The sequence below is a fragment of the Salvelinus alpinus genome, chromosome 29 (genome assembly GCF_045679555.1).
Source record: "Salvelinus alpinus chromosome 29, SLU_Salpinus.1, whole genome shotgun sequence".
NCBI lineage: Eukaryota > Metazoa > Chordata > Actinopteri > Salmoniformes > Salmonidae > Salvelinus > Salvelinus alpinus.
Genome location: NC_092114.1, coordinates 40,950,748 through 40,972,361, shown reverse-complemented (window position 1 = coordinate 40,972,361; position 21,614 = coordinate 40,950,748). Strand labels below are relative to the sequence as shown.

Sequence of the window (21,614 nt, the reverse complement as noted above, 5' to 3'; positions counted from 1 at the left end):
ACAGTAAATGACCATTGTAATTTAGGGTCACACCTATTGTCTACGAATGAGTGCTCAGAGGTGATGTGGAGCATATGGTCGGGTGCCTATCTCGTGACCATGAAGGCGGACTTTGAGGGCGCACCTCCTATCTAAAAGCTACTATAGCTAAATGGTAGCATGACTTCTTCGGCTCTACGACTGCTATTCCAATAGGGGGCCATAGACTAGCCATTATGCAGATGTGTTTGATGATGGTGATTACGGGTGACATGATTGCAAGCGTGTTGTCGAGTGCAAGTGAGGGGGGGGGCTCACTCCATGCAATTACATGAAATGTCTGTTAAAGCAAAACCAAGTCTATGAGTCGACAACATTCATTATGGGGGATGATGGTGGTGGTGATGATGATGGGTGTCAAAAAATGCACACGGGGTGACGGGCGACACACAACATGCGACACACTCTCGCTTGCACACAAACACGGCTCGCGAGCATATTCCATTTCAGAACCTCAAAGTCACAGAAGGCAGACAGACATTGCCAGTGAGCAACACACTTGAACAGCAACGTCGTAAGCTCACATTGGCAACTCGCTAGTGAGTTTATGGTTGTAGCCGCGCAACCTCCCTTCTCCTCCCTCCATCCGCTCTACCTTTCTCTGCTCCTCTTTGGCCTGCTCCTGCTCCAGCTGTTGCAGTCGGGCGGTGGAACGGTCACACAGCTGGCTGTAGTTGGCCGTCAGCTCATCCAGCTGGGAGGTCACCTGGACACGTTCCTCTGGGGACAACCTAGAGGACAAATGTTTCTGTCAGTTTGAACTTGTGTGTGTGTGTGTGTGTGTGTGTGTGTGTGTGTGTGTGTGGTGGGGCTTGCCACATGCGTGTGGTGTGTGGACAAAGGTGAGATGTTAATGAGTGAGTATCCAGTATTCGTGTGTTTATACAGTGGTATGCATGTGTGTAGGAGAAATCTGAACTTACTTGCTGGCCTGTTTAGACATCAGGAAGACTTGGGTGTTCCTGATCGCCTGAGCCACCTCTTCCTTCTTAGCCGCTAACTGCTCACCGACAGCCTAGAAACACAACTCAAATGATTAAAACAACGTGATAAAGAAAACACCGGTATATTCATTTGATAGGCTAAGAGAGTGTGCTATAAGAAAGACAGCGGATTAATACATTTCAATTCCATAAGATACTAGATGTATTTAATAATATTTCTGGACCTGCTGCGCCGCGATGGATGACTCGGCGGAGGCGCCCTGGAGGCCATTGACCCAGCCCAGCAGCTCTGACACCTGGTCTACCCTCTGCTGCCTCTCCTCCTCCACCTCTTTCTGTGGGGGGGGGGGGGGGGGGGGGATCATGTCATCATGATAGAAATGTATTGGCGGTACAGACAACAAATCCCACAAACAGAGGAAGGTTGACGAAACCAAAAAAACAGAGCGAACGAAAGAGAGAGCGAGACATACCTCTTCCTCCTCTAGTCTCCTCAGTGCATCGCTGATGTACTTGACGTGTTGCGTCGTCAAGGTAACCAGGGCTGTGTAGCGTGTGCGCAAGTCCATGAACTGGAATGGCAAAGAAATGTTTCTGCTCTTGGCTTCACACAGACGTTGACACACATGTTTCTATAAATACATTATCCACATTACATTGCGACGATCGTCTCCCTCTCCTTACCTCCTGCGTGATGGCGTCTGATGAAGAGTGCATCCTCCTCCTCTTAACAGTGGATTTCTGGGTCGACTCCACAAAGGCTTTGAATGTCATCAGTTGTAGCTCGTAGTCCTGATGGACAAATATGGATACGTGTAACATCGTGACAACGAACTGATTTCAAAAAAACTTTTTATGTTGTATTGGTATAGGACATTTTGTGTGGAAATTGGGTATCCGATCAATCAAATGTATTTATAATCCAGTACACCTTGTAGCCCACCACAACTCAAAATGTATGACTTGCGAAAAACACCTAGCATGAATCATCATATTTTTGGGCATCAAATGAAAACGTTATTTGTCACACGGTTCGTAAAACAATATGTGTAGACTAACAGCGAAATGCTTACTTATGAGTCCGTTTCCGATCACCCAAAAACGTGTCTTTACATTACAATGACAAAGTGCTGTGGTACTGTACCTTGACAGAGGTGCAGTACTGTTTGGAGTGGGTTTGGCACTCGTCTAGTTTGGTCTGGTTCTTTTCGATCTCGGCTACTAATGCCTGAGGAGGGGAATCAGGTCCAAGAGAACAGACGTCATTTACAGAAGTCACACTCGGATCATTTCATTCGTTTCAATAGCCATTAGTCTCAATATCCTATTTAAACAAAGCTATCATTCATCTATTTTTTCTTTCTTTCAATTAACCTTTCTCTATGGCTGGGTCAATATCTATCTGCTGTGTAGTCCTTCTCTCTCTCCCTTTCTGTCAGATCTCCTTGGATCTGTCTTTCTGCCTCTATCGGTTTCCATCCATCCCGCTCACCGTTTGTTCTGCCAGTTGTTCAGACAGGACTCTGCTGTCAGTCTGTCCAGGCTGGGTGTTCTCCTGTCTCTCAGTGGTCTCCTCTATCCAGTGGATCAGAGCAGAGTGGCCGTCTCTGTAGTGCTGCAGGACCGAGCCCAGAGCCTCTAGCTCGGCTCGCCTGGAACAACAAGGAGGAAATCCACGCACACAAACACACCACAACATTCAATAATGTACCCAATCAGTGATATGGGTCGATGCCAGGGTTCCCCAACTGGCGCATCGCGAGTGGTATTATTCGGCCGCCCAAGTTTTATGAGCTAAAATAAATAAATACAAATTATTTTCATTGTTGGACATAAAAGACCGTAAAAACAACAGCAAATCAGCTCCAAGTGATTTGAATTCATCTTTAAATAATCTGTTCCCAAGTATTCCCACGCATAATAGAGAGATTGTATAATAGTGAAGATATAATAATAATAATTGATTGGATTTATATAGCACTTTTCTAGCGAGGAACTCAAAGCGCTTTACATGGTAGGGTGAAACTCAGCTCAGCTACCATCAACGTGTAGCACCCACCTCAGTGAAGCACGGAGACCACCACATCAGCTATCAGGTGGAGAGGTGAGGAGTGATATACGCCAATTAGGAATGATTAGGTGGCCATGATGGAATGTGGCTAGGTTGGGAATTTAGCTATGACACCGTGGGTTAACGCCCCTACTCTTACAATAGGCGCCATGGGATTTTGAATGACCACAGAGTCAGGACAGCCGTTTTAACGTCCCATCTGAAAGACGGCACCCTACACAGGACAATGTTCCCAAATGTAATCAAGGTTTGAAATGATTATGTTTTAGTCCGTTTGGGCTTGTTGCGGTCAATTTGCAGTCTCATTTTTTTTATTTATGTTCCGAACCCCCGACCACCCGCTCCAGAAAGAATTGGCCCGCGGATGAATCTAGTTGTTCATCCCTGGTCTATGCTCGTCTATATTTCACAATTTACCAGAACGGTGGTTTTCCAAATCTGTCCCCATCTCAAGGACATACTGTATTCATTTAAGCATAAACCTACAGTACAAATACAGAGTAAGGCTTAAGTTTCACATAAGACTTCCATAAAAATGATATGACTAACACTGACTCAAACCATCCATCCACCACCCCTCACCGTGTGTCCATCTGTCTCTTGACTCCGGCCCACCTCTCGGTGAGCTGGGCGGCTTTCTCCTGGTAGCGCTCCAGCTCCGGGCTGCGGTCTGGGTGGAGCCTGTTCAGCTGAGTCCCCGTCTCCCGGGCCTTCTGCACCCCCGACTGCAGGGAGCTCAACACCCCCTCCTGGTCCTCAAGCTCTGACTGCCACGTCTGGAGGGGGGGGGGGGGGGGGGCAGAGAATCATTACGTGGACACACTAACAAACAAATCATAATCTTGGTCCATGCAACGCCTACATCAATAACTTTTTCATGCATTTGTACAGTATCTGAATTAGTGGGATATTAGTGGATAGTTTGTTCTTTCATTGTGCCAGTCTCTTACCCCCAGTTGTTCCCGTAGGGCCTGGATTGCGTTGGCGTCTGCCGGGACGATGTCCTCCTCACTCAGCCTGCTCTCGTACCTCTTCACCTGGCTCTCTGCAGCCTGCAAGCTGTGGATCAGCACATCCACTGTCTTCAGCCTGGGCAAAAGGGGGAAGCAAGCGATACTTAGTCAAGTATATTGGTTAAGAGACCTCTTTGGGCTAGGGGGCAGTATTCGGAAGTTCGGATGACTGACGTGCCCAAAGTAAACTGCCTGTTACTCAGGCCCAGAAGCTAAGATATGCATATCATTGGTAGCATTGAATGGAAAACACTCTGAAGTTTCTAAAACTGTTAAAATAATGTCTGTGAGTATAACAGACCTGATATGGCAAGCTCAAACCTGAGGGAACTCCATCCGGAAAATTTGTTTTTTGAGCTCCCAGGCCATTCATGTTGGCCTATTGAATTTCCAACCAAAAAGCACCCAGATTGCAGTACCTATGGCTTCCACTGGATGTCAGTCTTTATAAAAGGTGTTTTTTGAAAAATTAACAAGTAGTTGTAGTTTTCTAAGGTGTCCCTCGTTAGGACTCTAGTCTTATGGCGCTCGTGAATGAGGGCGCACACTTTGTTAATTATTTCCGGTATTGAACTTACTACATTCCGTTTTAAATTTGATCGTTTATTTACATATTAGGGTACCTGAGGATTGATTAGAAACGTTGTTTGACTTGTTTGGACGCAGTTTACCGGTAACTTTTGGGATTCCTTTGTCTGCATGTTGAACGAGTGGAAAGGGTGGCTTACTGAATCAAACGCGCCAACTAAACTGACTTTTATGAGATATAAAGAAGGACGATATCAAACAAAACGACCAGTTGTGTAGCTGGGACCCTTAGGATTGCAAACAGAGGAAGATCTTCAAAGGTAAGTGATTTATTTTATCGCTATTTCTGATTTTTGTGACACCTCTGTTGGTGTGAAAAATGTTCTTAATGCTGGTGTATACAGGGCGCTGTCTTCAGACAATCAAATGCTATGCTTTCGCCGTAAAGCCTATTGTAAATCAGACAAAGCGGTTCGATTACCAAGATTCTAAGATAAAGAATGATGTATGACACTTGTATTTTCATGAATGTTTAATATGACTATTTTTGTATTTTGAATTTGGCGCTCTGCAATTTCACCGGATGTTGTCGTAGTGGAACACTAGCGGGACACCTAGCCCAAAGAGGTTTTAAGAGAGAGTACTTTGAGTGTGTGTGTGTGTGTTTGGCCTACGTACTTGCGCAGGTAGACAGAGGAGAGGTTGTGTAGTCTGTCGATCTTCTCCACAGCCAGGTTGAGTTCAGAGCGCAGCACGGGAACAGTGGAGGAGGTAGGCTTCTCCTCAAAGAAACTCACACAGCGACGCGACACCTCACCAAGACTGGTCCGCAGGCCATCCAGGTCCGACTGCAGCTTCTGACACCGAGAATAAGGCTTAGTCTTGACTTGCATATTCATTATGTAGAAATAAGTTGAAACATGAAAAGAAATGAAAGCAACTGAATAAAGTTAGTGCTGGTCCCCTTTTTGTTGGTAGATGAATACGAGGGTTAAGACTGGTGACCAGCAGATGGCGCTGTAGCACCATACTGACCTCTTGCTCTGCAATTTGAACAGTGTTGTCGACGCTGTTGCCCGATAGGTTGCTAGGGGGCGGAGTCTGAATGCCGCGCATCAGCTTTTGCTCCGCCTCCTCCAGACGCAGTTTAATGTTCTGGAGCTCTGACAGGTAGGACCGAGAGACAGACTCATCCTTCTCCACTAGATGAGACAGAGAAGAGAGAGACAGACAGAGAAGAGAGAGAGAGACAGAGAAGAGACAGAGACAGAGAAGAGACAGAGACAGAGAGAGAGACAGAGAAACAGAGACACATATTAGAGAGACATATTTCCCTCAGATTACACAGATCCACAAAGAATTTGAAAACAAATCCAATTTTGATAAACTCCCATATCTACTGGGTGAAATTCCACAGTGTGCCATCACAGCAGCAAGATTTGTGACCTGTTGCCACAAGAAAAGGGCAACCAGTGAAGAACAAACACCATTGTAAATACAACCCATATTTATGCTTATTTATTTTAACTTGTGTGCTTTAACCATTTGTACATTGTTACAACACTGTATATATATAATATGACATTTGTAATGTCTTTCTTGTTTTGAAACTTCTGTATGTGTACTGTTTACTGTTAATTTGTATTGTTTATTTCACTTTTGTGTATTATCTACCTCACTTGCTTTGGCAATGTTAACACATGTTTCCCATGCCAATAAAGCCCCTTGAATTGAATTGAGAGAGACAGAGACACAGAGAGAGACACAGAGAGAGAGACAGAGAGAGAGACAGAGAGAGAGACAGAGAGAGAGACAGAGAGAGAGACAGAGAGAGAGACAGAGAGAGAGACAGAGAGAGAGACAGAGAGAGAGACAGAGAGAGAGACAGAGAGAGAGACAGAGAGAGAGACAGAGAGAGAGACAGAGAGAGAGAGACAGAGAGAGAGAGACAGAGAGAGAAGTTGGTGGAAAGAGGGGGAGAGTAGATGAAAAGAGAGAGGAAGGGGTGGATAAAGGGTAAATAGAGACAGAGGGGAGTGGGGAGATAAGACAAGAGAGAATTTCATTTCCATCCCACTTAATTGGGTCAACGCACCATCACAAAACCCTTTCATTAGAATTCCCAATGTTGCCCTCATGCCCCAAATGTGGATGAAGCCAAGACTCGAGTAATTGAGGTGATGCACTCTGTCAATCTACCTGTCCCCATGCTAAACAGACACATTTGTCTTTTTAGTGCACTATCAATAATTTGGATGAATCTCAATACTACCAAGCAAGTAAAGTTAAGTAAATATGTGAGCAAAGTAAGCCAAACCCCCAACTGCCTCACAATTCTCCACCCTTTCCCCTGAAACGTGACTTACCCTGACGCATTTAAAACCAAAGGATGCGTGTAAGCATGGCCTCCAACACCAATCCTCCGCTTTTAAATCCAAGCACGGGAGTGAACAAGTGCACACTTCAGGGAACAGGGTGGAGAATTGGGACTGAGACACCGTATCTGTCCATCTACCTGTCTCCATGTTGACCAGCAGGTCCTGGCAGTGTTCCTGGGCGGTGTGGGCGTCTCTCTCCAGCTCGCGTCTCTCAGCGGGGTTGAAGAGGGCGCTCTCTTTGCTGTCAGAGAGGAAGTCAGCCAGGTGGGCCTCCAAGTGGTCCAGAGCCTGGTCCCTCGCCACAGGGGTCTGGGAACGTACCTGAGGGGTTAGAGAGAAAGAGATAGGTGTACGTGAGCTAAATTGAAGAGTGGTGATTGATTTGATTCGTCCAGACAAAAAAGTTTTTTCTCTCTCAACGTGACAGGGATAGCGCCATAAAGCCAGATACTTACATGGTACATACATGGTGCAAAAACATGTTGGTATGTGTATTAATTAACATGCATTAAGATGTTAGTCATAGGTAATAGGTAAGAAGTGGATATGAACATATTAGCAGATGGAGGGGAAAGAGGAAGACATTTGACAACAGAGGGACATTACACCATAAAGTAAGTCATATGAGATATCAGCTGGAGAGAGAGAAAGAAAGCGAGAGAGGGTGAGAGAGAAAGAGAGAGAGAGAAAGAGAGAGAAAGAGAGAGAGAAAGAAAGCGAGAGAAAGAAAGCGAGAGAAAGAAAGCGAGAAAGCAAGCGAGAAAGAAAGCGAGAAAGAAAGCGAGAAAGAAAGCGAGAAAGAAAGCGAGAAAGAAAGCGAGAAAGAAAGCGAGAAAGAAAGCGAGAAAGAAAGCGAGAGAGGGCGAGAGAAAGAGAGTGAGGGCGAGAGAGCAAAAGAAAGAGAACGCGAGAGTGGGTTAGAGAAAGAAAGAGGGCGAGAGAGAAAGAGAAATATGCTTGGAAGAAACTATAAGAAGTAGAACAATTAAGGGAGACAAATGTGGCTGAAGACAGACACGAGAGACGGACAGCAACAGGATATTTCTGTCAACCATAGAGACGTACTGTGACATTAAAACAGTATGTCTAACCGTGTCTAGGCTCCAGGAGGAGACGGTCCTGATGTCTTTCTGCAGGTAGTGCCAGGAGACCACACTCTTCATGCTGACGTGTAGATTGTGCCATAGAGACATCACGTTCTGGTACAGCTGCTCCATCCTACAACACACGGAATAACACTCTCAATAGACAGCAGGGTTAGGCGGGAGTGTGTATGGGCATCCGTGTGTGTGAAAGCGTGTGTTGATCTGCTCGTGTGTGTGCACATGTTTATATGAATATGTGAACTGTGTGTGTGTGTGTGTGTGTGTATGTGTGTGTGTGTGTGTGTGTGTGTGTGTGTGTGTGCGCTATGTGAGTGTGTACCTGCTGGCGGTGTCCATGGCCTCCTGGTTGGGCGGTGGTACGGTGAAGCAGACTGACGGCACCATGGCCTCATTCCCACTGGGGCTGATCACCTTCCATTTAGTCCTCTGAGAGTTGTCCTCCAACACACACTCCTCACCTCGGCTGATGGTGATCTACAGGAGGGAAGCAGAGAGAGGTGGGAGAGAGAGAGGTGGGAGAGAGAGAGGTGGGAGAGAGAGAGGTGGGAGAGAGAGAGGTGGGAGAGAGAGAGGTGGGAGAGAGAGAGGTGGGAGAGAGAGAGGTGGGAGAGAGAGAGGTGGGAGAGAGGAGGGATGGGAGAGAGGAGGGATGGGAGAGAGGGATGGGAAGGAAGATGAAAGGAAGATGAAAAAGGGATGGATACAGATGGAGCAATGAGGAGAGGACGAGATCCAGAGATGTGGGTGTGAGGGGAGGATGGGAGAGATATTGGGAGAGATGGGGGGGAGGAATCGATGAAGATCGATGAGGAGAGACGTGGACAGTTGAGGAGGTGAAAAGATTGGGAGATTGGGAAAGAGGGAAAACAAATGGAAAAATAAAGTTTTACGGCAACAAACAAATAATGCAAACCAAAATGGAAACGTTCATGGGTTTAATGTGGTTAGCAAAAGCCCTAACAACTGAAAAAGACACTAGAATCACCACGGTGCCATATTGAATTGAGCAGCCATTTAAAAACCCTGGAACTAGAAGAGTATCCATGGGACTGAAAATGTCTACATGTGCCCCGCACTCATTAGAAGATCTGTTGACATCTGGCCAACAAATACAGAGAGCTAGGGCAGTAAGAGACTCAATTTGGCATTGTGCGGTGTGGTCCCGACGGTCTGGAAAAATGAAAATGTTAAAAATGACAATGTCTAGAGCAGCAAAGCGAGGCCTGTGCATCTAAATCAAATCAAATGTATTTATAAAGCCCTTCGTACATCAGCTGATATCTCAAAGTGCTGTACAGAAACCCAGCCTAACCCCCCAAACAGCAAGCAATGCAGGTGTAGAAGCACAGTGGCTAGGAAAAACTCCCTAGAAAGGCCAAAACCTAGGAAGAAACCAGGCTATGAGGGGTGGCCAGTCCTCTTCTGGCTGTGCCTCGTGGAGATTATAACAGAACATGGCCAAGATGTTCAAATGTTCATAAATGACCAGCAGGGTCAAATAATAATAATCACAACTGTCCCCTCTCTCACCCCACCCCCTGCACAAACAGAAACACTGCAACGTAAATGTACAGAAAAGCTTACGACTGCGGCTAAAACATAGTCTCACTGGCTGAATAAGCTGGGATACCGTGGGTCAGTCGTGTGTCTACTTCACCCTTACCAACTGATCTGGACCGTTAGCTCATATAGGTCGTAAATCCAACCGAGATAAAGAAAACTAACAGATCCTAAATCAGTTGATAGGAGCGTAGAGCAACCAGGGAGTATTCAGTGTGCCGTGTGAGAGCTGAGCGCTGAGGTGGAGGAGGAGGAGGAGGAGGAGAACATCAGCAGTAATACCTGAACGTTAGCCTTGACAGCCCGGCGGACACACGAGAAGGGAGAGAGAGAGGAAGAGACGGAGGAGTGAGAGATAGAGGGTAGGAAGGGGAAACGGTAGGATGGAGAGAAAGAAGACATATGAAAGATTATTTTGGGATAGCGTCATGAAGACCGGGTTGTGTGTGTCTACTTTAAAAGGAGCCCGTAGTTGGTGTCAATCTAAGTGTGTGTGTGTGTGTGTGTGTGTGTGTTTCTAGTAGGTGCAGATGAAGGAAAGGAGAGGAGTAGAAGAAGCCACTCATGACTATTGAGATGCACCCCTGCAGTAACCACTGCACCTCCACCTGACCAGAATGTAACGGAACCTCACACACGCCTAACTGGGAAAACCGTCCTAGTCCCAGAGAGACTCACACAGCAGAACTAAAATAGCTGTGTCCGAGCCACTTCCTGTCCCTATGCAACATTACAGGAGTGGAAACTGAGATTTTCAGATGTTTGCCTGAGTCTGCACAGGTGGGAGAAATTCATAATTCATAGCTTTTAGCTTCTCTGCTAGCATCACATAGCACTTTGGGCGGTGGAGAGGCTTCACATGTGAGTGTGAGGCGAGTCGGGTGTCAGTGGCCAAATGGAATTCTCTTCTCATGAATCATTACTAGACTTCGGAGCGGCTACCGTGGGCTCCTTCAGGGGATTTTTAACGAGTGTTGCCGATCCATTGTGATAGAATGGCATAATCCAATATTGCTGTGTTCTCAGCTGAAAAATAAATCGATGGGAAAGTTGAGCCGTTTAAAAAAAGCCCATCTGAATATCCCTACGAAAAATATTGAGTAGAAGACAGTCAAAAAAACATGATTACGAATCCTAAGGATAATTGAGCCCATTCTGCCAAAATCTACCATTTGTATCTGTTCTCAAAAAGCATAATGATATCTAGTGATGTGTAGTGGCACTACTAGGCTGCAACAACAACAAAAACATTTCAATAGCTCTAATGCAGCAATCTTCCAATCAACACTGGAAATTGTTGAACCCCTATGTGGGGGGGGGGGGGGGGGGGGGGTCACAGTTTAAATTCATGGTTGAATAATACATGCTATTGAAGCAACTATTGAAAACATGTTTTTTAGCTGACAAATGGACTGGTTCTGTACACCAACAATGGCATGGCGAAAGCAGCCAATGATGACAGCCGATTGCTTGAAAATGCACCGTATTGGATTGCTAAGGTGTAGGTGGGGCTGAGAGGGGTTGTGCAGGGTAGTGGAACAAATTGGCAGAAGGATACAGTTAGGTGAAGTGGGGTAATGTGACCTGGGTCGTATTCACAAGGACACATAACAGATTTATTTTTCAAAATGTCCTGCAACGGAAAATTATGTAAAAAAATTGTTTTAATTGATTGGACAATTCCACACAGTCCCTCCCTGTGTCCTTCTGTTTTCCTCCATTTGGTGCCTAATGAACAGGACCCTGGTATTGTCATGACAGTGTGGGTGTGGTACCTCTATCTGCCGGTAGTCACAGATGGCGCGGATGGGCGTGGTGCTTCCCAGGGTGCTCTCGGCGCTGCGGGGGAGGAGCTGCACCACCGTCTTGGCCCGGCCCACCAGGCTGGCCACAGAGCTGCGGTACTCAATCAGCTGCTCCTTCTCCTCCTGTAGGGTACAGCCATTGGTCAGTGAGGGTGTCGAACAATCAATTAACCAATCAAATCAGTCAGTCAGTCAAGTGGTCAGCTTTTGTAATACTGTATGTGATCTATAGGCATAGTCTTACATGATAACATATCCCTTTCAATCTTCAGTCCATTTCCTATTATTTTACTATAATTTCCATACATATTGATTCCATTGGACTCCACAGTACCCCAATTGATCATGTACAGCAGGGATCTTCTCTCTTCTCAGCTCAACAGGATAGCTATAGGGCCCAGTAGCTTAGCTTACAAATCGCCAAATTGGTGACACTGGGACAGTGTTTGCTAGCTAACTCAGCACTAGCATTAGCTTTCAAGCTAGCCATTAAACATTAAAAAAGGCATTAGCTTAACTCCTCATGGTGGCATGTAGAAATACATTCACATGGACTAACGTCCTGACAGAAAGCTTCATCACATGGACTAACTTCCTGACAGAAAGCTTCATTACAGTTTAACAGAGGCTCAAGGCACTGGGAGAGCTAAGGGCTAGAGTGAGTGAGGGAAGCACTAATATGCTAATAGCATTACACTTCAGAGATGAATTTCACACAGGCCGAATTAACATTGAACTAGCATTAGCAACGGGTTAGTGCTATTAGAGGTGGACCATGAGTCAAGAGTCCAACGCGGGAAACAAAATGGCGGAGGAGAGAAACAGTCACTTCGGATACATTTTTGGTGTATAGCCATTATCCATTGTATTATTTGGAAGAATGAATTGTGAGTACAATGGGTAGAGGTACTGTAACTTCATTAGTTAGCCATTCACAAAGGCATTGCATCGGTCTAATATAGGGCTTTGGTGGTTGTTTTTATGGAACACAGCGAATGAGGCATCTGTCAAAGTCTGTTTTAATCTTCCCCCAGTGAGAACACGCACACACACGGCACTGGAAATTTAATCAACCGCCCAGCGCTTAACACCCCATTTCACACCAAACACACACATGCTGGCTCAAACTGAGTGCAGTGATGTGCTCATCATTTGGTATCTTGAAATGAGGCTAGCACCCAGACACACAAACAAATACACTCAGGATAACAGCAAAACACATCTACATGTTCAGTACCAGTCAAACGTTTGGACACACCTACTCATTCCAGGTTTTTTTTATTTTTTTTATTACTATTTTCTACATTATAGAATAATTGTGAAAACATCAAATTATGAAATAACAGATATGGAATCATGTAGTAACCAAAAGAAGTGTTAAACTATTCAAAATATATTTGAGATATTTGAGATTCTTCAAAGTAGCCACCCTGTGCCTTGGTGACAGCTTTGCACACACTTGGCATTCTCTCAACCAGCTTCATGAGGTAGTCACCTGGAATGCATTTCAATTAACAGGTGTGCCTTGGAAAGAAATTCCACAAATTAACTTTTAGCTTAATGCGTTTGAGCCAATCCGTTGTGTTGGAACAAGGTAGGGGTAAAGATAGCAGAAGATGGCACCTATTTGGTAAAAGACCATATTATGGCAAGAACAGTTCAAATAAGCAAAGAGAAACGACAGTCCATACGAAAAATGTCAAGAATTTTGAATGTTTCTTCAAGTGAAGTGACAAAAACCATTAAGCGCTATGATGAACCTGGCTCTCATGAGGACCACCACAGGAAAGGAAGACGAGAGAGAAGCCTCTGCTATAAGTTCATTAGAGTTAACTGGACCTCAGATTGCAGCCCAAATAAATGCTTCAGAGTTCAAGTAACAGACACATCTCAACATTAACTGTTCAGAGACAACATGAATTCAGGCCTTCATGATCGAATTGCTGCAAAGAAACCACTACTAAAGGACACCAATAAGAAGAAGAGACTTGCTTGGGCCAAGAAACACGAGGACATTCGACCGGTGGAAATCTCTCCTTTGGTCTGATGAATCCAAATGTGAGATTTTTGGTTCCAACCATCGTGTCTTTGTGAGACGCAGAGTAGGTGAACGGATGATCTCAGCATGTGCAGTTCCCACAGTGAAGCATGGAGGAGGAGGTGTGATGGTGCTTTGCTGGTAACACTGTCTGTGATTTATTTAGAATTCAAGGCACACTTAACCAGCATGGCTACCACAGCATTCTGCAGTGACACGCCATCCCATCTGGTTTGCGCTTAGTAGGACTATCATTTGTTTTTCAACAGGACAATGACCCAACACACCTCCAGGCTGTGTAAGGGCTATTTTACCAAGAAGGAGAGTGATGGAGTGCTGCATCAGATGACCTGGCCTCCACAATCACCAGACCTCAACCCAATTGTGATGGTTTGGGATTAGTTGGACCGCAGAGTGAAGGAAAAGCAGCCAACAAGTGCTCAGCATATGTGGGAACTCCTTCAAGAATGTTGGAAAAGCATTCCAGGTAAAGCTAGTTGAGAGAATGCCAAGAGTGTGCAAAGCTGTCATCAAGGCAAAGGTTAGATATTTCGAAGAATCTCAAATATATTTTGATTTGTTTAACACTTTTTTGGTTACTACATGAATCAACATGTGTTATTTCATAGGTTTGATGTCTCCACTATTATTCTACAATGTAGAAAATAGTAAACATCTAGAAAAACCCTGGAATGAGTAGGTGTGTCTAAACTTTTGACTGGTAGTGTATATATCCTGACCATCCATTCCCTCCTCGATATAAACCACACAATCATACTTTCAAAATATTTTGTATCAATGTAAACACGTTTCCCTCTGATCTCTATGCCCAGAGAGGATATGTCCGTTGCTCACAGTGCTCAGTCCTGTGGAGCCGTGCACGCTTCCCAGTGTGCCATCTGCCGTGTGTCAGGTGGGCATGGCGCTGGCAGAGTGGCCATGCGCCACAGGGGCCGTGAATCAGCAGAGGTACACTAGAGTAGATTAGCGTTCGCTAGACTGCGTCGGCCCAAAGCAGCTGTGGGACTAGGTGAGGTAGCTAAAGACTTGTAGTATCAACAGCTAGCTAACGGGTACAGTATTAGCATGACATTAGCCTTATGCGACAGCTGTAGCTAACACTGGAGCCATTAGCTAGCAGTGGATACGGTTACTAAATATGTCAGGAGTGTCAAAGTGACGTACATTTAAATGCAAAAATAATGGAAACACTTGAGTAAATGAGGGATATAAAGTATAGTGAAAGCCGGTGCTTCCACACAGGTGTGGTTCCTGAGTTAATTAAGGCATTAAAACATCCAATCATGCTTAGGGTCATGTAGAAAAATGTTCAGTTGCCCATTATTTAGGCTACCATAGAAGAAGAGATCTCAGTGACTTTGAAAGAGGGTTCTCAAAGAAGCATAGAGGGTTGAAAGGGTGTGTGTGTGTGTGTGTATTACTATCCTTATGGATAATAGAAATCCCCAAAAGTCCCCACAAAGACGGCAAAACAAGAAATTCTTCCTCATGGAGACATTTTGCAGGTCCCCAACGAGGACAAATACTATTTTAGGCTTAAGGGTTAGGTTTACAATTGGGGTCAGGGAAAATAGGATATTTGAATGGAAATATATTTTAGGTCCCCACAATGATAGTAAAACATATTCTGTGTGTGTGTGTCAGTCACCAGATTTCAATCCAATTGAATACTTATGGAAGATTCTGGGGCTTTGCCTGAGACAGCGTTCACCACCACCAACAAAACCTCAAATTATGGAATTTCTCGTGGAAGAATGGCGTCTCATCCCTTCCATAGAGTTCCAGACACTTGTAGAATGTATGATCAAGGTGCATTGAAGCCGTTCTGTCTCGTGGTGGCCCAACGCCCTATTAAAACACTTTATGTTGGTGTTTCCCTTATTTTGGCAATTACCAGTAGCTTATTATCTTAAATGTGGATAAGCTATAATCATGTGCCTAAGCTTTTCACTGGCAGATACCTAAATGATTATAGCCAACGCTGTTTGGCTAAGTAGGTCACATGCAATACTGGAACTATTAGCAGGGATGTAGGTAATTTGACGAGTTGGTGGAGGAATTGAGGTGTGTTTGATCCGGTTCGGATGAACACGTTTGAGTGCGTTTGATCCAACAGCACTAGAAGTACCATAGAAACGTGTGAATTATAAATGAATGTACAAGTACCATAGAGTCTTGCAGCAGGTCCTCCAGCTTGCCCAGCCTGCTGTCCTTGTCACAGGTGTACTGTCTCTTTATGGTGTCCTGGAGCTGACGCAGGTACGTCTCGCAGTCCCGTGCGTCACTCACAAACTGACAGGTGGCAATAAGAACACAAATCACAGAGATCAGAATAGGAGCTTATATATAATCCATCCACAGCTGCCCGACCCGATGAGATACCCAATATTTAATCTAGTATTAAAGCGCTTCTGAAGATAAAATAGCTTTAAACTCCCAATTAAGGGTAAGTCAAAACATAGATAGGTAGTAAATAGACAAACTAAACGTAGGCAAATAAAGTGCATTTCATCTCATCTTGATCTTTTATGACGCCGTCTACGTGAAAACCAACAAAGAATTGACATCGTAAAGGACCAGATGGATATTACAGGTATAACGTAATAGTATCAGATATAATGTGTAAAAGGGACGTGGGCTAAGCTTTGCTCAAATCTCCGAACCTGGAAGTAGGCAGTATTGTCTTTGAGATGCTGCTCCACACACACACACAGCTGGCGTACCCACTGCCACTGGGTCTGCAGCGCTGCACTGTACGCCTGGGGAGATGGAACGGCACATGGGATGGGTGTGTGAGTGTGAGTCTAGTCCATGTTGCTTGCCGGATACGTATTTCTCAAGCTCCTTATTTGAATCACACTCAAGCTCCGCAACCCAAACATTAGGTACAAAATATACTGACAATCTTATTTTCAGGTGAACATCGATTGCAGCACTGTTTCTAACGACAAGTACCGTAGATGGAAAGACAATATTTTGAAAGGCCAATGAACGACCTTAATGGCTCTGTTGCTAGGCAACCTCACCTCCACTGTCTGTTTGGCCGGGTGGTTCTCCTGACAGAGCCGGTCGGCCGTTTCCTGCAGCGAGTGCATCACTTCCTGTTTCTCCTCCAGCTCTGACCTCATTTCCTGCGAGAAGATGACAGACCATTCAGAAGAGCACCCAGGGGAATATCTGTGTCAAACGGTCCCAAAAAATGTTTATTCCCCCGTGTGTGTATGTGTGTGTGTGTGTGTGTGTGTGTGTATGTGGTGTATCTATCCCTGTCCACTCACGGCGTATAGATCTCTCTTGGCGTTGACGTTGGTATTGTTGTGGCTCCAGTCGTAGGCCAGTTCCTCCTCTTCTCGCTCGTTGAGCCAGATCAGCTCCTCTGTACAGTGACACACAAACGCATGCAGGCTCTCCAGGCAGCGCATACGCCACGATGAGTTTTCCTGTGAAGACAGGATGGGATGCAGTAATGTATCTAGGCATTAGCGCTATACATTTACGAGGAGTTTGAGGTTATTTCAGAGGCAAACGCACACACACCCACACCCACACCCACACACACGTAAACTCCCTGCTGTGAAGAATCCAGGTATTTCTTCAGGGCTGATCAAGGGGCTATGTGGTAGAAGCAGGTGCTTCTGAAGGCCACACTCTGTCTTGCTTAACACTCGCTAGCTTCTCTGAGCCTTTAGCTAGCTCATTCACACCCTGATGGGATTAACTGAGAATGTGGGCAGACTGGGATACAATGGGGTGCACACACACACTACATACCAGAGACACACACAACCCCACGGGCACACATTCACAGAGGAAAACAGCCCTCCCACTCACCAGTAGTTTGCAGTACTGCTGCTCCAGCTTGGCCAGAGTGTCAGAATAATTGCTCCTGAAGTTACGAGAGACTTTCGTCTGAGGAGAAAGAGATCACAACGGCTTAACAAAACCCTTCTCTGTGTCTTCTTACTAGGTTTGTGAGTGTCATGCTGTTATGTACTGCATATTCACAGGTCTTTTCAGTGCATGTTCGTTTGTGCTTACAGTATATGTATTAGCATGTTCAGTGGATCTTGAAGTGCCTAAGAATGTGTTTTAGAATGTATTAGTGTGTGTGCGTGTGTGTATTGTGTATTGTGTGTACCTCGTAGTTGCGAGCCTCCTTCAGGCTGTGCAGCAGCTCCTCCACGGCAGTGTGGATGTTCTGGTGGTCCTGAAGGTTCTGCTCTACAGAGGGCAGGTCCGCCCCCGACTCGGCACGCTCCAGCACGTCCTGACGGACACACAATCAGTTCTACTCATGCATCCCTTTTCCCGTCCGTCACTCCCTCCCTCCACCTATCAATCCCCTTCTCCCTCTATCTACCGACACCCCTTCTTTCTTACCTGTGTCTCCTCCACCCATCCCAGGAGCTCATAGACGAACCGGAGACTCCCCTCGTCCTCCGAGGATGACATGGCCACCAGCTGAGAGCGGGACATGGGTCTCCTGAGCAGGGCTGCCCCCATCACCCCCACTGCCCCCAGTAGGGTCTGGGCCCCCGTGGACAGGGAGAGACCACTGTCGCTCCCCCGCGGGGCCGTCCGGTCTCCCCCCGTCACCGGGGAGAAGTGACCCTTCCTGTAGACGCTGGAGCACTGGAGCCGGAGAGAGACCAGCTCCTCGTGTAGACAGGACACTCTGTGCAGGAGGGGAACAAATGTGTTAAAATCCCCCCCAAAAGACACACAAAAAGGGACACCTTTTTCTTGTGACACACAAAATACACATAAACAGTCAACCTGCTCTTCAGAAGACAACCGGAGGTGAACTGGACCTCCACTGTTGCGGTGTCACATATACACCACCGATGCTCGTGGTTCATACAGTATAACCAAGCCTAACAATATATACACTACCGTTCAAAAGATTGGGGTCACATTTTGGGTCCATTAAAATGTAAAATCGATCAGAAATACAGTGTAGACATTGTTAATGTTGTAAAATGACTATTGTAGCTGGAAACGGCTGATTTTGAACGGAATATCTACATAGGCGTGCAGAGGCTCATTATCAGCAACCATCACTCCTGTGTTCCAATGGCACGTTGTGTTAGCTAATCCAAGTTTATCATTTTAAAAGGCTAATTGATCATTAGAAAACCATTTTGCAATTATGTTAGCACAGATGAAACTGTTGTTCTGATTAAAGAAGCAATAAACCTGTCCTTCTTTAGACTAGTTGAGTATCTGTGGCATCAGCATTTGTGGGTTCGATTACAGGCTCAAAATGGCCAGAAACAAAGAACTGAAGATCTCGTACAACATTGTGTACTACTCCCTTCACAGAACAGCGCAAACTGGCTCTAACCAGAATAGAAAGAGGAGTGGGAGGACCCGGTGCAGAACTGAGCAAGAGGACAAGTACATTAGAGTGTCTAGTTTGAGAAACAGACGCCTCACATGTCCTCAACTGGCAGCTTAATTAAATAGTACGCACAAAACACCAGTCTCAACGTGAAGAGGCGATTCCGGGATGCTTGCCTTCCAGGCAGAGTTCCTCTGTCCAGTGTCTGTGTTCTTAATCTTTTCTTTTCATTGGCCAGTCTGAGATATGGCTTTATCTTTGCTACTCTGCCTAGAAGGCCAGCATCCCGGAATCGCCTCTTCACTGTTGACGTTGAGACTGGTGTGCTTTTCTTTCAAAAACAAGGACATTTCTAAGTGACCCCAAACTTTTGAACGGAAGTGTATATATATTTTTTCAAAGTTATGCCATTTAGCAGACACTTTTATCCAAAGCGACTTACAGTCATGCGTACATACATTTCACGTACAGGTGGCCACAGCGGGAATCAAACCCACTATTCTAGCGTTGCAAGCACCATGCTCTATCAACAGAGCTACACAGTATAACGAAGCCTCATTTTCTGTCCGTACACACCCCCTCTCCCTCCACTGACCTGAAGGCGAGCTGCTCCACCTGGTAGTACTTCTGGTCTCGGAGGACGTGGAGGTCCACGTTGAGCCGTCTGATCAGAACCTCACAGTCCTGCAGGTACAAACCCAGCTCCCTCTCACAACGCACCGCCTCGCCACTCTCCACCTGGGACATGTCCTGACGGAGGAGCGAGAAGACATGGTGGGAAAAGAGAGGACGAAGAGGAGGGGAAAGGGAGAGCGAGGGACGGGGAAGAAATGAGTAAGACACAGTACACCACAGTGAAAGAGGCACATCGTGCCTATACAGTGGAAATACAAAAACCTCCGAGAAGCAAGTCCTCGTTGAAAGAGAGAGAGAGAAACAGGGATAGCATCACTCACGGCCTGCAGTGTGTTCTTGGCCAGGGTGAGCTTCTCCTCACAGTCCAGGGCCATGTTCTGGATCTTATTGGCCATCTGCAGCAATAACTCCAGTCTGGAGGGAGACGCACAGTGTCAGCACAGTGTCAACACAGTGTCAACACAGTGTCAACACAGTGTCAACAAGCTATGAAACACTAATTTTTTACGTCCAAAAGTGCATCCTATTTACTATACAGCGCACTACTTTTGACCAGGCCCTGGTTAAAAGTAGTGCACTATATAGGGAATAGGGTTCCATTTCATATGCAGCCAGTGTCTATGGAATGTGTTGACTGTACAACCATAACAACCATAAAACATCTACCGGGTAATCAAGTTAGGCCTATTGAACTTTAAGACTAAATTGCTGAAGTATCAAGACAAGGACGACATTTCCACAATACAACGGAGTACAGACACGTGCAAATTAAAATCGGTGTGAAAATGCCTGATGATACTGAGATGTACTGCGTTTTGTGCAGAGACCGGTGCTCTAGCACCATGAAAATGTCCCCCTAAGGGATGTCTGTAATAAAGTGTCGGGGTTCGGGTTAGTGTGCTCCACAGCGAGCCACAGGGCCTCGTCTTTCCATAACTACTGGTATAAACAGACTAGCTCTAAAATAAGTAAATCAGGGTTAAAGATTCTGCAGATTGGGGGAAAGGCGCCACTGGCCGCCCCCCCATCACCGTTGTTATCGTTTTTGTTGCCGAGCTGAGGAGTGTCGTGCAGCACGTTTAAACGCTCAACATATTATGCTCTTTTATTGCGTGTGCAATGACGTCAGAGGAGAAGAAAGTGTTTGTTGTTTGCAGTAACTTATTTGTTGTTCTAAAACTGCAGACAGGCTTGGCTGTTTCACCATTAAGGATTCCAGCTTTAAGGTTCTGGTTAGTTATAATGTTAAGTATGTCTGAGCTGCCGACCTCTCCACAGCGGGCCGCAGGGCCTTCTCTCTCTCCAGCATCTCCAGGATCAGCTTGCCCCACTCCTCCTCCAGGTCGTTGGGGTGCAGGCCCAGGGGCAGCTTGATGCGCCCAAACTCCATCCATACCTGACGAACACAAACATGCACATCATTTTAACTTCTATAACGCATACGGTGCATTCAGAAAGTATTCAGACCCCTTCATTTTCCCCACATTATGTTACAGCCTTATTCTAAAATGGATTCAATTGTTTTTTCCCCTCAATCTACACACAATGCCTCATAATGACGAGGCAAAAAACAGGTTTTTCTAAACTTTTGCAAATTTATGAAAAAAACTGAAATATCACATTTACATAAGTATTCAGACCATTTACTCAGTACTTTGTTGAAGCACCTTTGGTAGTGATTATAGCCTTCATTCTTCATGGCTATGACGCTACAACCTTGGCACACCTGTATTTGGGGAGTTTCTCTCATTCTTCTCTGCAGATGGTGCCAGGTTTCCTCCAGATGTGACGCTTGGCATTCAGGCTAAAATAATTCAATCTTGGTTTCATCAGACCAGAGAATCTTGTTTCTCATGGTCTGATAGTCTTTAGGTGCCTTTTGGCAAACTCCAAGCGGCCTGTCATGTGCCTTTTACAGAGGCTTCCATCTGGCCACTCTACCAAAAGGCCTGATTGGTGGAGTGCTGCAGAGATGGTTGTCCTTCTGGAAGGTTCTCCCATCTCCACAGAGAAACTCTGGAGCTCTGTCAGAGTGGCCATCAGGTTCTTGGTCACCTCACCTTCCTGACCAAGGTCCTACACCCCAGATTGCTCAGTTTGGTCGGGCGGCCAGCCCTAGGAAGTCTTAGTAGTT

The 21,614-nt window shown here is 45.6% G+C and overlaps 1 protein-coding gene across 20 annotated transcripts in view; it reads right to left on the bottom strand.

Annotated features, from left to right (window-relative positions):
* Positions 1-21,614, bottom strand: part of LOC139559012 (microtubule-actin cross-linking factor 1-like) — a 259,756-nt gene that overhangs the window by 99,107 nt on the left and 139,035 nt on the right. For all 20 annotated transcript variants that reach the window (XM_071374618.1, XM_071374625.1, XM_071374623.1 and 17 more), the window contains 25 exons: positions 20,749-20,876; positions 19,801-19,894; positions 19,440-19,594; positions 17,884-18,178; positions 17,642-17,770; positions 17,335-17,412; positions 16,782-16,943; positions 16,530-16,634; positions 16,167-16,262; positions 15,670-15,795; positions 11,415-11,567; positions 8,399-8,553; positions 8,065-8,191; positions 7,111-7,294; positions 5,631-5,797; positions 5,274-5,452; positions 4,005-4,143; positions 3,637-3,830; positions 2,476-2,635; positions 2,128-2,211; positions 1,668-1,775; positions 1,457-1,555; positions 1,208-1,318; positions 963-1,054; positions 635-770 (listed from right to left, as the gene is read on the bottom strand). In XM_071374618.1, coding sequence (XP_071230719.1) covers positions 635-770; positions 963-1,054; positions 1,208-1,318; positions 1,457-1,555; positions 1,668-1,775; positions 2,128-2,211; positions 2,476-2,635; positions 3,637-3,830; positions 4,005-4,143; positions 5,274-5,452; positions 5,631-5,797; positions 7,111-7,294; positions 8,065-8,191; positions 8,399-8,553; positions 11,415-11,567; positions 15,670-15,795; positions 16,167-16,262; positions 16,530-16,634; positions 16,782-16,943; positions 17,335-17,412; positions 17,642-17,770; positions 17,884-18,178; positions 19,440-19,594; positions 19,801-19,894; positions 20,749-20,876 — 3,456 coding nt within the window. The remainder of the gene's footprint in view (positions 1-634; positions 771-962; positions 1,055-1,207; positions 1,319-1,456; positions 1,556-1,667; positions 1,776-2,127; positions 2,212-2,475; positions 2,636-3,636; positions 3,831-4,004; positions 4,144-5,273; positions 5,453-5,630; positions 5,798-7,110; positions 7,295-8,064; positions 8,192-8,398; positions 8,554-11,414; positions 11,568-15,669; positions 15,796-16,166; positions 16,263-16,529; positions 16,635-16,781; positions 16,944-17,334; positions 17,413-17,641; positions 17,771-17,883; positions 18,179-19,439; positions 19,595-19,800; positions 19,895-20,748; positions 20,877-21,614) is intronic.